Source organism: Ctenopharyngodon idella, chromosome 9, assembly GCF_019924925.1.
Source record: "Ctenopharyngodon idella isolate HZGC_01 chromosome 9, HZGC01, whole genome shotgun sequence".
Lineage (NCBI taxonomy): Eukaryota > Metazoa > Chordata > Actinopteri > Cypriniformes > Xenocyprididae > Ctenopharyngodon > Ctenopharyngodon idella.
Window position 1 is genome coordinate 23813977 of NC_067228.1, and position 17906 is coordinate 23831882.

The following is a 17906-nucleotide window of genomic DNA, read 5'->3' on the forward strand; positions in this document are numbered from 1 at the left end:
AAGAATGTTCCACTGTGAATACGATCAACAGCTGGGGAAACAGAGGCACTGTCCATTTCACTTTCCATGAACAGGGTACAAAATAGGGCCTGAAACACTTTTTCTTCTCTTTCTCTCTCTCTCTGGCCAGTGTAAGGATGTGCTTAACCTTCAGAAAACATTGATTGTTAACCAAAAAAAAAACAAACAGCTGTTTTATTTTCTATAGGTTTTCCCATTTTTGAAAACCAGTTGTAATCCATTTTTTTTCAATATTTTAAAACCATTTTTTTAAAAGAAAATAACATAAAAATAAACAGCTACTATATATATATATATATATATATATATATATATATATAGTGCTCAGCGTAAATGTGTACACCCCCTTTGAAAAGTAACATTTTAAACAATATCTCAATGAACACAAAAACAATTTCCAAAATGTTGACAAGACTAAGTTTAATATAACATCTGTTTAACTTATAACATGAAAGTAAGGTTAATAATATAACTTAGATTACATATTTTTCAGTTTTACTCAGATTAGGGTGATGCAAACATGAGTACACCTCACAACAAAAACTACTACATCTAGTACTTTGTATGGCCTCCATGATTTTTAATGACAGCACCAAGTCTTCTAGGCATGGAATGAACAAGTTGGCGACATTTTGCAACATCTATCTTTTTCCATTCTTCAAGAATGACTTCTTTTAGAGACTGGATGCTGGATGGAGAGTGATGCTCAACTTGACTCTTCAGAATTCCCCATAGGTGTTCGATTAGGTTCAGATCAGAAGCCAATGAATCATTTACGCTGATCACTGTACACATATATATATATATATATATATATACACACAGTAAAACCACAAATTATTCAGACATTTTTGATACATTTTTACTAGAGGGTGCAGGGCACTATAGTTCATTTATGTAAGTGAGGATAGCAAAATAAAGTAAACTGTGACATATTATACCCAAAAATTCTTCATACAGTGGACTACCAGTAAAACTGATAAAAATTTAGAACCAAAAATTATTCAGACACTTTGACCTGACCATGTTTTGCTTAAGTGTTATCTGACATAATTGAGATTAATTTTTTCTGACACAGTTTAACTCTGAGATCTTGCCATATTTTATTACCATTTTTTTTTTATAGTGAATAAACTGTATTAATGAATGAAATGTTCAAGGTGTCTGAATAAATTTTGGTATATATATATATATATATAAAATTGTGTTCAAAATGTAGGACATTTCTGGTAAAATTATAATTTGTTAATATTCTATGGAATATTCTATAGATTCTATATTTTGTTTTTAAAATATTTTCTAGAAATGAACATTACATCTACAATAAAATAAGATAAAAATGAATCAAACAGGTTGTGCTTAAAATGTTTTTGTTTAAAATGAGTTAATATTCTATAGAATTGAAAAAAATTGCCACTTTAATTGATACAATCAAGAAGGTAGAGACCTGTAGTGGAACAGGCTAAAATCACCATTTTAAAAGACATTTTATGTGTTTAAAACTAGGACACCAATGTGTACCGTATTCTTGTAATGTGTCTAAAGTATTATACTGACCCCCCTTCTTTAATTTGACCCTTTATGTCTCTCCTAAATAAAAAAAAGAGAAAGCTGGGAAACCAGGAAGAGGCATCATGTTATTTGGAACAAGCATGTAGTCTGAGGATCAGTAAACAAGTTAAGAAGTTTAGAAACATTAGACCCGTTCTTTTCTAAGTATCTCATGGCAGTGAATTTAGTATTCAGTCCGTGAAATCCTGATTTTTCGTACTAAATGTGCTACAGTGGTATGTGGCCCACTGGGACACATTTCCCTCCTGGTTTAAAGACTCTGTAACTGCTTTTGGAGCTTGGTAGGGAATTATAAGACATTCTTGATGTGCAGTTATTTAAATGGTTTTGTGGGCTCAACAGCTGGGAGCAGCTGTTTTGAGCACCATGGACCTTAGTCAGGGTGGACGGCATATTTAATGAATTTAATAAAAATGAAGCTTTGAGGGATAGTACAGGCTGTTCAATACGACGTACTGTGTCACGGCGATGGGTCAGCTGGCAAATAAAATATACATAATTAAATGAATAATAATCATTCTTTAGTGTAAAAAAACGGCATCGGCATCCACCCTGATTATGCTCCACACACACAAAAAAGACAAGGCATTAGAAAAGCTACCACATGCAGTACCTAAAAAACATTTTGAGCTTTACAAAACCATTCAAAATAATTATGGCATGATTCTCTTTTGATAGCCACATGGATAAACACTGCAGACTAAATTAGTCCCCTGGGAAACTCCTGCAACGTAATAGCTAAAAAACGAAATGATCCTCCTTCACCGAATGAACAATGAAAGGTATATTAAAAATCTGCCGCCAGTTCTCCATCATGCAGTGAGCAGATGCAGGCAAAATTATATTGTGGGACTGTTTTACCATTACTTTCAAACGGTGATGACAGCCATAAGCCAGCGTGTTATACACGGAGGCATCTTCACTTTCTCGGGCTCTTCATATCAGCCAAATTCCAAAGCGAGTAAGAGACTGCTGTCTTCATTTGGGCTTCCTAACCCTGTTAAGCACTTATGAAACTTCAGGTAACAAAGTTTCCCTCCTGAAATGAGATTTCATTACCAACTGAATGACTCTTTAATGACAGAGAAACCAAAACAAAAGAGCAATATAGGTAAAGTGAGAAATAATGAATGATTCAGTCGTCCATCACCAAAGAGAAAAGAGGGAAAAAACAGAAGGTGCCAGCTGCTAGCTCCTCAAACCTTCATCCTGGAACATCAACTCCAGTGTCTGATTGGCAAATGTTGTCTAGAGAACGTCTGTTTTCTCGTTTTTTGGTGTTTCCATTGAGGACGGTCATGTTCTGCTGCCTGAAAAGCTCCTCGCTTGAGGAGTTTGTAGCTGACAATCATTTTTTGACACGTAAACATTCAAACCAGAGTATCCTAGCTATCCTAGACAGGAGCTGCCCTAAAATAAGTGCCATGTTTTGGAGATTACATCAGAGCTCCTATAGTGCACCTGGCTGCAGAAGTAACACCGTGGACCATCTGAAGGGCAGGCTGTTTATTCAGCTGCCCTCGGGAATCACGCACCTTACCCTCACACACACAGACACATACACAAACACTCGGCCTACTGACCCCTGGCCGTCATATAACACCGGGTAGGCTCCCCCCGAGTCCTGAAGGATTATTTGGTTTGAATTCCAGCCTTATATTGGGAGTGGAGAAACTGAAGAAAACATTCAGCTCTCATAACAATCTTGGTTAACAAGATAGGTGTCTATCCATCAGAAATGTTATTGTATGACCTAGAATGTAATTATACAAATTAGGAATGATATTAGATTTATTTTGCCACATCTGATTGAATTTCATCCTTAAATCGACTGCTTTAATATCTGCAGTAACTGAAGCTTCGCATCACAGATGGCTTTGACAAAAGGGAAGTGAAAATGAGCAACTCTTTTACTCTAACTCTTTTACAACACTCAGCCTTGAGAGTGTGAAATGAATAGGCGTTTGTGTGTATGTGTGAGAACTGTATGAAAGGTATGCGATGGGTGCTACATGTCTTCAAAGATGAGTCAGGCGGTTAAGTGGTCTCATTCTCGTGAAGTCTGAAATAGATCCGTGGATTTTGCAGATCCTGCATCTCAGGCTGAGAATGCCCAAGCACGAATAATACCTCCCTGAAACTGTGCCAAATGCCAAGCTATTCCAAAACCTCAAAGCGAATTCTGAGCGCTGAATGAGTAATGATTGACCGCATTTGCCGCAGCAAGTGAAACCATCAAAAAATTTCCGCCAGCTTCATTTAATCATTAGCCTAATATTCTCCATCTGCTACCTGCCCAGTGTGGTAATGGACGCTGGGGCTGAACGATGCTAAATGAGGTTTGCTCTGTAGAAGTCATGCTTGCCTGCTTGTCCTGCTATTGGACGTTACACGGTCTGAGCAGAAGCTTGCAGTTTTGCAGCTTATCGGACACCTATGAGCTCACCTGCGGGAGACTCTGAACAGCAATCAGCCATCATGTCTTTTTGATGCCAATGACAATTTACAAACCTGACGTGCCTCACAGGAGGACGCAAATTTCATGAATTTCAGAAGGAGAGGAAAATGAAAACTAGAAAAGGGAAGAAAAAGGAGGAGGGGGGAAAGTGAGAAATCGGACGACAGGGTGAGGAGGTCCAGCCTAGCGCAGATGGTGGGTGTTGGTTGCCAGGGCAACATTGAACAGGCAGAACAATGGAAATATGGCATTATTTTCTGAGCTCTCATCAAATGTAACCTTCTTCCCTCATCACGAGCTCTTTTCTGGCATTTGCAACATTGAAACTGACAGCTTGCTGGCTTGTCTAAAAGATACGAGAACAATTTACTGACATTTGTACAAACTGCTTCAACAGAGTCTTTCCTAAGGTTCGACAACTGCCGATTTTGCACTCATTTAGACTGCAAAGAAGACACACTAAAAGGTCTTCAAACACAGAACGTTCTTGATGAGGCAGATAAACAATGAGACCATTGTGACCGGTCTAAAGAGGTCTGGGAAGGTCCACCACCAGAAAAGCCAAAGAGTGTGGGACTAGGGGAGAGATTTAGTGGGGGTGTTTCTTAATTTTTTGAGAGAGTAACTGGTTAGTCTTAAAGGGTTAGCTCACCCAAAAATGAAATTTCTGTCATTAAGTACTCAACCTCATGTTGTTCCACACCCGTAAGACCTTCGTTCATCTTTGGAACACAAATTAAGATATTTTTGATAAAATCTGATGGTTCAGTGAGGCCTCCATTGACAGCAAGATCATTTCCTTAGAAATGATAGCCTAGAAAGCTACTAAAGACAAATTTAAAACAGTTCATGTGACTACAGTGGTTCAACCTTAATATTATGAATCGACAAGAATACTTTTTGTGAGCCAAAAAAAAAAAAAGAAAAGAAAACAGCAATTTTATTCAACAATATCTTCTAAGCTTTACGAATCTTTTGTTTCGATTCAGTGGTTCGGAGCGCATATCAAACTGCCAAAGTCACGTGAACTATTGAAATTTCAAAACACTTATGACGTAGCGAAGCCATGTTTACTGAAATCACGTGATTTTGGCGCTCTGAACCACTGATTCGAAACAAAAGATTCGTAAAGCTTCGAAACTTCATGAAGCAGTGTTTTGAAATCGCCCATCACTAGATATTGTTGAATAAAGTCATTATTTTGTTTTTGTTTGGCGCACAAAAAGTATTCTCGTCGCTTTATAATATTAAGGTTGAACCACTGTAGTCACATGAACTGTTTTAAATATGTTTTTAGTACCTTTTTGGGCATTGAAAAAGGAAATGATCTTGCTGGCAATACAGGCCTCAATAAGGCATCGGATTTTTATCAAAAATATCTTAATTTGTGTTCTGAAGATGAACTAAGGACTTATGGGTGTGGTACGACATGAGGGTGAGTAATTAATGACTGAATTTTCATTTTTGGGTGAACTTACCCTTTGAAGTGAAAGATAGGATGAGGAAGAATGAGTGATTGTGATTGATTTGTGCACTAAAGAACAGCTCCATAAATGTAACTCTTGACCAGAGTTCATTGAGATGGGCCACCATCTGTGCATTCATCACCCAATTATCACTAAAACGGTCCAATGAAAGCCCTAACACAATGAAACACAACTTTGACTTGCCCAGTTAATCCAATAATCTAGAGGCAGGTGGCGAATAGACCTTCTGATTGGCTGACCTCGAGCTGAGCACACTGGGTAATAAGTGGGTGTATCAATGCACTAATGGTTATAATTAGACACACACGGCGGAGCTGCACGCTCTTGCGACCAGGCCAACCTTCAGTTGACTGCAAAAACCAGCGACCTCAGCGTGGGCCGGACACAGATTTGAAACTCTTCCAGTTTGGGATGGTGTAATAATGAAAGTGAGGGTCTGCCACAGGAGTTTTTGGCCTAGTTTTGGCCCCTTTTTGGTGTCATCACAAAAAACACATAGTACCCTAATGGATCTAGTAGTCACTTTGAACAGAGGTGATGAGCGTTATTTAGAAAGGAAATGGCTTTGAAAGTAGACCCCGGGGTGGTTGATACTGAAATCTGTTGCGATAAGCCATTTTGGAGGAGTGAAATCTTAGTTTACCCCTGTAATGTTGCTGCAGGGAAAGTGATAAATACTTTATAAGTGTTTTAGCATTTTATTTCAATTCAATGAGTGCTATTAAAATGCCTCGCCAACACTTTTAAAAGTTCATCACTTGCAAGTTTTAGATTTCTTAATGTGTCTCATTTGTTATCAGTTATCCGTTTATAGTCTTCTGCAATCATGTGATGACAGATCCACACTTACATGTGCCAAACTCATAAACCGTGACCCTCACACTAACACCAGCGCTGTTTACACAGACCAGAGAGGGCAAACAGGCTGTGGACATTACGAGCCAACATTCACGCCTGTGTGATTGCCTGTTTGTTTGCGCTGGCCGTCGTGGTCGGTCAGACTCAGCAAACACGGAAAGACGTGATTGAGACCGATAGAAACAACGGAGGAGAAAAGACAGACAGAAAGAGGCAGCTGTAACTTTAGGCGGCTCCAGAAATGTGCTCTGTGATCGGGTTACAGAGCTGCGACCGCATGGCCGTCTCCCTGGAGAGGATCAGGTGAATTCCCAGGATAGGAGGGTCTCAGAAGGCAGACACTCCAGATTTAATTATACGCATTAAAGAGGATTATTCAGCACTGCATGAGAGAGACAGATGACTACCTGCTCTCCCCCTCTCTTCCTTCTCGTCTTCTACTTTTCTAGCTTTCAATCTCTCCCCGATTTGTCACGAAGGATGCGGTATTAATGAGTGGATGTTCTTACCTGGGCAGGGAGGCGTACTGTCGCTCGGTATCCTCGTAGCGTGGTGTCAGTCTGGGGTCAATGTTTCTCACTGGCATCTGATAAAGGTCAAGAAGCGAGCAGAGTGAAAACAAGAAGAAGAGGTTTACATGACACATATTATATAAGACTGCAATAAAGCTACAGTGGGATATGTATGGGGGTGTGGCAGTGTCAACAGGGCAGTATATACACAAAGCTTGTTGTACACAATGTTGGCTACTACCGACTTAATCAAATCAATATCAAACACAAAAGTAGCTGCTAATGCTCAAGATATCACAACACACAACACTAGAATGCATTTTAAATAGTTGACCATGATAGTTGAACGTTACTTTGAACATTTCCTTCAGAAATCATTCTAATATGCTGATTTGCTGCTCAAGAAACATTTCTTATTATCAATTGTGAAAACACTTGCTGCTTAATGTTTTTGTGTAAACAGTGATGCATTTTTTTCCAGGATTCTTTGATTGTGACATGCCTTTGGGCCCGTTCCACTTTAGCCAGCTGTGGGGTGGGACTGTCCAGGTGTTTCACATGATTACCTCCTGAGTATGTTTAAAAGGGTTTTGGCTTTCTGACTTCACCCTTTCTGGTATCCTCTTGGTTTTCGGATATTTTGGTTTGCTTTGTTGTGATTATTTGTTTGCTTTGTGTATTAGTTTGGGGCTTTATGTTCTGCAGACCTGTTTGTTAAGTTGGAATGTGTTTTGCATTACTTACTTAGTCTTTATTTACTTTCTCGTAGTGTTGCTTTTTACATTTAATTATTATGAGTTGTAAACTTTATTTTTTGTTAATAAATACTTGTTGATTCATTTGCATTCTTGTTGCCTCAATCATTTGTCGTGGCTCTGAGCCGGCCGTGACAAATATGGGGGCTCGTCCGGGATTTGAACCCGGGAACTCTCGCACCCAAAGCGAGAATCATACCCCTAGCATATCCTAGTGAAAATGAATATACCAAAATGTATCTGAAATACATTTATTTTATGCTAAGTATACTACAAATACATTTACATATTTATGTACTTAATATAACTACCCTGAAATTGTACTTTTGGTATACTAAATTGATATATTTAAAGTCTGCTAAATTGAAACAACTAATTTTATATTATCCGAGAAGTAGTGCTGAGGTCCAACTAAAGATATACTTAAGTATATTTGATTGTGCTAAAATTGAACTATTGCAAGTATACTTTAGGTAAACTGTAAATATTTTGCATTTAAAGACTGATATTAAACAGTGATCATACTATCCTTACTAATAGTGATATTAAAACACATTTTAGGCTTAATATTAAGAAATGTACATTGTGCAATAAAGGAGTAATCCAAATAAATTTTAATTATAATATTTATATCAGTCTCAAGAGATGTCAGTAAATATGTTATTGGATTTGTAGTATGCTTCGTATGAAATAAATGTATTTTAAATACATTTTGGTATAGGCTTTTTTTTTCACTAGGGTAGAAAGAACAATTTATTTGAAATAGAAAATTTACTTTTTATAACATTATTTGTCTTCACTATGACTCAATTTAATGCATCCTTGTTAAATAAAACTAGAAGCACTAAACCCATAATTAGGCAGATGTAACAGCATGTAATGAAGTATGTCAAATGTTTGATTCTAACTAAACTGATTAAACAAAAATATATGTGGGCAATTTTGGCCCCCACATTTAAAATACCTGTGGCATTTTTGCCATGATCCCTGATTAATTTCTTAACTTGTTGTAAGGACACCCACTCCACCTAGGCAGACACCAATATCAGTCATGTCACATTACTGTAGAGTTCATTGTAAAGCATGAATTACCAGGCGAGCGACTCATTCAAAGCCACATTCTAGACCAGCGCTGGCCCCGTCACTCTCTCTGCATTCATCACAGAGTCACCTTCCCCCTGAAATACCTGCTGTGCCCTGTAATCAAGCCATGAAAGGCAGTGTGAGTTGCTCACAAAGGCTGCTTATTGGGGGATTTAGTACTGGGAGTCTTGGGGAGGGGGTAAAAAGCCAGATCCCAGATTATGTTTCCAAAAACAGGATGAAGACTAGGAGTCCTCCAACCCTCCTGGACTAAGCCTGACTCAAGCTCAAGGAAGAGCCAGATTAACTGTGTGCATTACATTAGCAAGATGAGCAATCTCTTAAAAGACCGGCTAAACCTCGCCTCATTCAGCATGCAGATCTGGGAGTATCTCCTGTTTCCTTCCTCTAAAGACCGACGCTTTCAATGGGATTTGCTCGCACTATTTGCAATCATGCCGTTTAGAGCCCGTATAAAACATTCAGAAGCAGCATCTTCATTTCGGTGAGACTTTCCCCCATTTGTCTCGCAGTCTTCTTGTCCTTCTTCACCCAAAAAAGCAAAAAGATGACAGAGGATTGGGACTGTGAGAATTGTACCCTGACACATATAGGCAACTTAATAAATTATAAATACTGACATATAATCCATGAGGAAATTATTCCAGTAGATTTAGCAGGGCCTGACAGATGAAGGTTGGGGCCATTATGGAAAACTGGCTGCTTTTCCGAGGGCAATATGTGTGAAATTGTGTCATCTGTCTCAATGAGCTGATTTTAAATACACAGCTCGCTGTGCCACCACCTCTCTCTCCGCCGTCCTTATAACGGCTGCCCTCCTGCCTGCACATTAGCCACATTTTTTCTCTCTGCCTCAAAAAAACTGAAATGTCTTCAGGGCTTCAATATATATGATGAAAGGACAGGCACACATTACCTGGAAAAAAAGGATAGTTGAGCGAGGGGTCAGAATGGAAGTGCTTCTGAATGAAAGAGGAAATGTTCTCTGTTTCAAACAGACTCGCTCTATCTTTGCCTCTCCTTCACGCATGCAATGAACTCCATGAGTAACCGAAGTGGGTGTCTTTGAATGCTGATGATGGTGGAGATTACCATCATGTCCCTGGAGGGTTAAAGAGAAGAACTTATCTCCAAATGGAGCAGATATCACTATTTGACACGGTAGAAATACAGACCTTGGTGTTTAAAGTTCAATATTTGGTACAGAAACATTTTAAGAATCCTTCCCCAACAGGCATCGATATCTGACTGGATCTGTTCTGCTGTAATGATGGCAGTGATTTGCTTCATTATTTGGCTGTGCCCTCGCATTCACACCATGTTGCTAACTGTGTCCACACTCTGCCCTCTCACCATCTGTGCTTTCAACTCTGATTGAAGCTGCCAATCCATGCTGACCGAAAACCAGCCAATCAGGAAAAAATTGACAAACTGAGGAGCATGAAAGGAACACCCCATAACCCTAAAGCTGATAACAATGCATACGAGAATAAAAGCACCTTTCCAGAGACCTAGACTGTGGCCAAAAAGGAGACCAAGAGATCAATGATGACTTCCCTTCATTTAAGGGCTGATCAGATACAGAAGTGGTGTGGTACAGCAGTTAAGGCCGGTAACTGGAAGGTTGCTGATTCGACCGGAAAAAGAAGTGAGTCATCACTACTTTGCCCGAGGAGTTTTATAACACCTGGAGAGAGATATCTGTTAGCATTCCCATTCTTCTCAATGACACTTGCTTAGCTGAAAACATGTGATTTCAAATCTGCCATCTTTCCTCATGGCCACAGAAGCATTTGAGCCAATCACCTGAGCTGCAAATGTCATGTGACTAATCAATCTAGAGCCCTGGGAAATTTACACCATTACAACACTGATTGGCTGAAGGTAACATAAACTTGTGCACAGTATCAAATCCTTTACAAGTGACTATTCTGAATTGTGATATGAAAGGAAGCCGCTTAAAAGGAAAGTTCACCCAAAAATGAAAATTCTGTCATCATTTACTCACCCTCATGTTGTTCCAAATCTGTATGAATATCTTTCTTCTGCTGAACACAAAAGAAGATATTCTGAAGAGTATGGGTAACCAAACAGTTGATGGACCCGTTGACTTTCACAGTATGAAAAAAAATACTATGGAAGTCAATGGTTATCGACACTCTTTAAAATATCTTCTTTTGTGTTCAGCAGAAGACATAAACTCATACAGTTTTGGAACAACTTGAGGGTGAGTAAATGAGACAATGTTAATTTTTGGTTGAACTATCCCTGTAAGTTCATTTCCTGCTTTTAAGAGACTTAAAAAAAAAAAAAAAAAAAGAACACTGGAAAAACACTTGCTATACAACAGAGTGCAACAGATGGGTTTCAGAAGCTAATTTCCAATGGCTAAAAAAGAATGGAAAAAGAATCTAACAATGGAAAAAAAGGCTAATGAGAGCATACTAATCAGCAAAATCTTGACCCCTTGAGCAAAGCAGTTATCCCCCCCAGATTGCTCTAGGGGGAAAATGTTCCTATAATAAGTTCATGATGAAAATCTTGTTGAAATTACTATCATAACTATCATGAAACCTTAAAAGAGACTCTACATAAGAAGCACACAAGAGACACAACTTACACACAATTACGTCTTTGTCGTTCATCCAAACACAGTCATCACATTTACAGTTGATTTTAACAGAGCTTAGTGTTAGCATGTTGCTAAATTGCTGCAACTGCACACTATACATACATATTAGGTCTATTTTAAATGAGATTAGAGCTATTTTTATTGATGCTTTGTAGGATTGAATGAAAGTATATTTATTATTGATATTTCTCTGGACTTTGTCTGCCATTTAGTATTTTTATTGAGCTAGTATCTAACTCCACAGCAAAAAAAAAAAAAAAAAAATCGAATAAACAAACCACAGCGACAAACTGGTTAAATTTTCATGTATCTGTGAAAACCCTTTTCTGACATGTATATATGAGTAGGTGTGTATGACTAAGTTAATTGTCATTGTGTGTGTGTGCGTGTAGGCACAGAGGCCAATGTTTGTGTGGGGTGTGTGTGTGTGTGTGTTTGCTCAGGAGGCACCACAGGTCTCTCTCTGGAGAGTGTGTATTCATCCCTCTACTCTGAGCTGCACAGGGCTCATGCATATGTAAAACGCAGAGATGAAATCAGTCTGATTTTACAGTTCACTGCGGGCTAGGTAAACAAATGAATGCGAGGAGGGGAGAGGTGGAGGATGGTGTGCTGGAAGGGCAGGGTGGGGTGTGGTGACTCACATCCTCAAACAGGCATCACCTCAGGCCTCATTAGAGTCACCTCACCTGCAGGCGCCACTAAAGAAATCTCTTGATCTGACCGTGCAAACTCTCACCCTCGACATTATCGAGAGTTTGCTCAAGCCGGCCAAACTCGCAGGGCTGGAAATGGCACTTGTTAAATGTTAATAACTCATAAATGAGTTTATTCATGAAGAAACCTTTAGCGGTACAAATTAATCTGTCCTTTTCACGCTTTCCTAACAGACGCTGAACAAAATACGCTGTGTGATCAGCCTCCTTAATGCTAGGTACACACTATCAATACATTCGACTTGTGCTAACACAAGTCATACATGTCTGGTGGCACATAATAATTGATAAAGAATGTTAAATATCAAAACACAGCATACCTGGTCTATGTGAAATTGTAAGGTTCAAGGCATATGCATCTAAATCTATGACCTGGTAAGTTGTGCATCTATTTAGTTTTTGCAAGTTATTTGCAGATGTTAGATGTAAATAGCAGACATTCAGCTCCAGGAAACAGATGCAGTAGTTATTTGTCAGAAAGGCTTTACTAGATACACTCAACAGTGTTTGGCAGCAGCGTCTCTACTAATAATGAAACTGTAAGTTTATCTGCTTCAAAAACAGCGTCGTTATTACCTTGCAAAGTGAGAAATGTCATGCAGCTTTTATGTTGCTAAACTATTTTACTGATAAAATCATCAGAGCAGTGCTGACAACTCCTTTCTGTGCGAGTGTGTGTCCGTACTGCATGTGTGTGGAGCACAACAACGAGTTTGAGGTGTTGACTTGGCCTCCAAATTGCCCAGATCTCAATACAATTGAGCATCTGTGGGATGTGCTGAACAAACAAGTCCGATCCATGGAGGCTCCACTTCACAACTTACAGGACTTAAAGGATCTGCTGCCAATATCTTGGTGCCAGATACCACAGCACACCTTCAGGGGTCTAGTGGAGTCCATGCCTCGATGGGTCAGGGCTGTTTTGGCAGCAAAAGAGGGACCAACACAATATTAGGAAGGTGGTCATAATGTTATGCCTGATCGGTGTATAACACACACAGTGAAAAACAGTGAGCTAAAATGATTGTTGACTGTTATGATCTACATCTATTTAAACAAACACAACCCTAACCCTATAAGGCTCACAACCCTGACTTTATCCTGCATGGTCCTACAAGCATCATCCAGCAGAACAAAACGTCTTTCTCAAGTCATTTCCAGGCCTCTAATCACTTGTAGCTTTCATAATCCTCCTCAAAATTCTCAAAAAATATTTTAGTCTCATCTTAACAAGACATCAAAAAGTGTGGAAAGTGTGTCATGACAGTAAAAAAAATCACCAGCAGATTGTTCAAGAATCGGTCCCCTGCAGTACTCGACTTGGGGTGACAATGGGCAGCAATAAACACCGTGGCGTCTGACTGACAGACACGCTGGGTGATGTGTGTCAGAGCTAAGCTTCGTAATGAAGGCCATTGGGATGGCATGGTGGGAGAGCAGGCCGGTGCTGTATCCTCCATCCTACTCGTCCCTGCTCCTTCAAAGCTAATGGCCTACAGAAAGCCATTTCACGGCGTGCCGAGCAGAGGAGAGGAGAGATGAGAGGGTAATTCAGGCGGAAGAGACTGACACAGCCAGTCGTAAAGCGTCCTCCCCATCACTTCGTACACTGCGCAATCCATGAGCCATCAGCACCATTACCTGGACCTCCGTTCGCCCTGGCCCACCCGTGCTGAAACTTATTTTGATGTATTCATCCCTGACGCAAGACTAAAAATGGCAGGCCCTCGTCTTTAAAGTCAACATGAAATGACATCTGAAACCATTTTCTTCCAAGCAGAGTGAAGCAGGATATTCAACGAGAAAATAATTGATTTTATCAATCAGGAATTAATTGGATAATAAAAAGCAAGCTTTTGAGAAGGCTTTTTAACAGCTGAAGATTAAAGGAATAGTTCACCAAAAAACTTAACTTTTGTTATCATTTGCTCACCTTCATGTCTAACTTGCTACGACTTTATTTCTTCTGTGAAACGCAAAAAAGATGTTCTGAAAAATGTGTTTTTGTCTATACAATGAAATTCAAATATTGTTTTTGAGCCTACTGGCTTTCATTGTATTGGCAAAAAAACAGTTGAAATGATAAATATTAACAGAATTTTCATTTTTGGGTGAACTATTTCTTTTAAGTTCACCATCAGGAGCATCTCCACATAATCCAAAATTACCCACTTCAATATGTGGCTTATGACAGTATATCGTAGATGACTTTGGAAAACAGCAAGTATGCTGGGCTCTATGGGTAGAGACTGTTTGAAATGCTCTAAAAGTGAGGGTGGAGAATATGCTGATGTTTTTTGACAGGACATATTTAATCTAAGACACGCTGTTCTGTCATGTGAAGGACTGGAGCGATATTAATATCTGCATTGATAAATAGGCTCCATTACTCCATCATGTTCAGCACTCATAAAACACAGTCAGCGACGGGCAACATAAAAAGTCTGGGGAAGAAAAAAACTAGACTGCAGACAGCTAATAACATCCAGCTCCTTTGCAATTTGTTAAAATCTGGCTTTCGCTTTGCAAAACGACAAGCTGCGGTGAAAAATGAAAAGCCCAGAATTTGGGCTACTTTTCCAGCTGACTCAAGTATTTCGTCATCCATCAGCGCACTAGTGCATCTCTGCAAGTCATTACTTACGCTCAGACATCTGATCACTTCCTTCAAAAGACATGAATAACCAGACATGTCAATTCTAACCGAAGGGCGATCATTTATTCCTCTGAGCTGGTCATATGAATACTGACAGCGCTCCAAACACGCACCGCTTCCTTCTGTGAGTACGGGAGGGAGATGAGCAGAGAAGGATATGTCTCAATCTGTGATTGTACATGAGAACAGAGTCAGATCTGGCATAATGATGCATGCATAACCAAAGCCCTCACTGGAACAGACGGGTTCCCTTGGGCCGGAGTGGTGGAGCTTGCCTTCTCAGTATGTGGTTAGCAAGGGAGAAAGCATGGGTTAGGTGCACGATCAATAGCAAAAAGGAAATCAGTGGAAAATTACCTTAAATTTATGAAAGGCCTGTCATCATTTACTCACCCTCATGTCTTTCCAAACATGCAGGACTTTCTTTCTTCTGCAGAATATAAAAGAAGATATTTTGGAAACCAAACAGTTTTGGTTAGCATTGACTTCCATCGTATGGTCAAAAACCTTTCAAAATATCTTCTATTATGTACCACAGAAGAAAGAAATTAAAACAGGTTTGGAACAACATGAATAAATGATAAAAGAACGATAAATGATCAAATAAATTTTGGATAATTATCTATTTAAAGGGTTAGTTCACCCAAAAATTTAAATTCTGTCATTAATTACTCAACCTCATGTCGTTCCACACCTTGCAAGACTTTCGTTCATCTTCGGAATACCAATGAAGATCTTTTTTTGATTAAATCTGAGAGCTTTCTGTCTCTACATTGACAGCTACACAACTACCAGTTTAATGCTTCAAAAAGTTCATAAAGAGATTGTAAAACTAATCCATATGAATTGAGTGGTTCAGTGCAAATTTTCTGAAGAGACTCGATCGCTTTATATGTTGAACAGATTTAAAGGGTTAGTTCACCCAAAAATGAAAATTCTGTCATTAATTACTCACCCTCGTGCCGTTCCACACCCTTAAGACCTTCGTTGATCTTCGGAACACAAATTAAGATATTTTTGTTTAAATCCGATGGCTCCGTGAGGCCTACATAGGGAGCAATGACATTTCCTCTCTCAAGATCCATAAAGGTACTAAAAACATATTTAAATCAGTTCATGTGAGTACAGTGGTTCAATATTAATATTATAAAGCGACGAGAATATTTTTGGTGCGCCAAAAAACCCAAAATAATGACTTATTTAGTGATGGCCGATTTCAAAACACTGCTTCAGGAAGATTCGGAGCGTTATGAATCAGCGTGTCGAATCATGATTCGGATCGCGTGTCAAACCGCCAAACTGCTGAAATCACGTGACGTTAGCGCTCCGAACTGCGGATTCGACACGCTGATTCATTTATGCTCTGAAGCTTCCTGAAGCAGTGTTTTGAAATCGGCCATCACTAAATAATTCGTTATTTTGTTTTTTTTTGGCGCAACAAAAATATTCTCGTCGCTTTAATATTTTAATAAATTAATATTGAACCACTGTACTCACATGAACTGATTTAAATATGTTTTTAGTACCTTTATGGATCTTGAGAGAGGAAATGTCATTGCTCCCTATGTAGGCCTCACGGAGCCATCGGATTTAAACAAAAATATCTCAATTTGCATTCCGAAGATTAACGAAGGTCTTACGGGTCTGGAACGGCATGAGCGTGAGTAATAAATGACAGAATTTTCATTTTTGGGTGAACTAACCCTTTAATTTAGGCATTTATTCCCATGTAAACATTCACGTTGTGGGCATACTTTTATGAATTAATACGTTAATTTTATCAATCAATACTTTTATATTTGATATGATTAGGAAGGTTTTTATTTTAAATAAAGGTTGTTCTTTTGAACTTTCTATTCACCACAGAATCCTGAAATAATATATTGCATTTTTCAAGAAAATATAAAGCAGCACAACTTAAGCAGTTTTCAACATTGATAATAAACAGAAATGTTTTTTGACCTCTAAATCAGCATATTAGAATGATTTCTGAAGGATCATGTGACACTGAAGACTGGAGTAATGATGCTGAAAATGTATCTTTACCATCACATACATAAATTACATTAAAATAAAATAGAAAACAGTTATTTTAAATTGTGATAATATTTTACAATATAACTGCATATTTGATCAAATAATTGCAGCCTTGGTGAGCAAAAGAAACTTCTTTGAAAAAAACATTAAAAACTCCTACCGATCCCAAACTTTTTTACAAGTGTAAATTTATATGCAAATTTAAAAAGAAGAACAGTGACAGGCAATACTGTTTGTTAATGCTTGATGTTATCAACATATGTTATTGTGTTACTGAGAGGTTTTTAAATTGGGGGTCTTATGATTGGTGATTGTTTGGTTGGGAGAACACAGGGTCTGTAAAAGTCAAAAACTCCTTCAAACTCCAGAACCGTTTGGCCTGAAAAAGTGTAATCTCAAACACCAATCTCTCTCCACACACACTCCAACGCATCCACCCACATCCAATCAGCCAAAACCACAGGCCCTCTTCTGACTGTTAATTGAGTTTAGCCAAAGTGCTGCCATTGCACAAGTGATGTGAGTTATAGATTATAAGAACCTCTCACACGGCCATCGATTCCACACAGGGTAAACGGCCCAGCGCAGGGCCAGAGAGAGCTGATGTGAGCTGAACGCTGCTTTGAGGATCTCTGCCATTTAATTAAGAGGAGGAGAAGGTCAAGGGGCAGGTGTGCAGCTACAGCACTAATGCAGTGAGGTGAATATGACATGTGTCTCTTTTCATACAGATTACATAAACACAGAATTTTTGTTTTCGATTTGACTTACACGATTTAAAACCTGACATTTCAACGTTTCTTTAGACATAAGTCTAATTTTTTTGTGATTAGTATTCACTAAGTTACAGTTCATTTTCTGAGAACTATCAGATTGGACTTCGTTCAGAGGGAGACGACAAATCACACATCATGTTAGTTTTCTTTATTTTGCAAAAAGCACAACATTTTGTTTTTACTCTGAGTGTACACAAATAAAAGAAGATATTCCACAGATTAAAATGGTGTATAACTCTTAATTGTATGTGCAACATTGACGGAGTATTTTGAGTCTCTTTCACACTGGTAAGAAAAAAAACCGAGGTGGTATCGCCGGCGT

General features: G+C 38.7%; 1 protein-coding gene and 1 long non-coding RNA gene across 11 annotated transcripts in view; one reads left to right on the forward strand and one right to left on the reverse strand.

Annotated features, from left to right (window-relative positions):
* pard3bb (par-3 family cell polarity regulator beta b) overlaps positions 1–17906 on the reverse strand; it is a 400101-nt gene that overhangs the window by 42253 nt on the left and 339942 nt on the right. For 6 of the 10 annotated variants that reach the window (XM_051906924.1, XM_051906925.1, XM_051906926.1 and 3 more), the window contains one exon: positions 6906–6982. The exons of the other annotated variants lie outside the window; for them this stretch is intronic. In XM_051906924.1, coding sequence (XP_051762884.1) covers positions 6906–6982 — 77 coding nt within the window. The remainder of the gene's footprint in view (positions 1–6905; positions 6983–17906) is intronic. 10 annotated transcript variants of the gene reach the window in all.
* LOC127519307 (uncharacterized) overlaps positions 1–17906 on the forward strand; it is a 56822-nt gene that overhangs the window by 18754 nt on the left and 20162 nt on the right. The gene's annotated exons all lie outside the window — the stretch shown is intronic.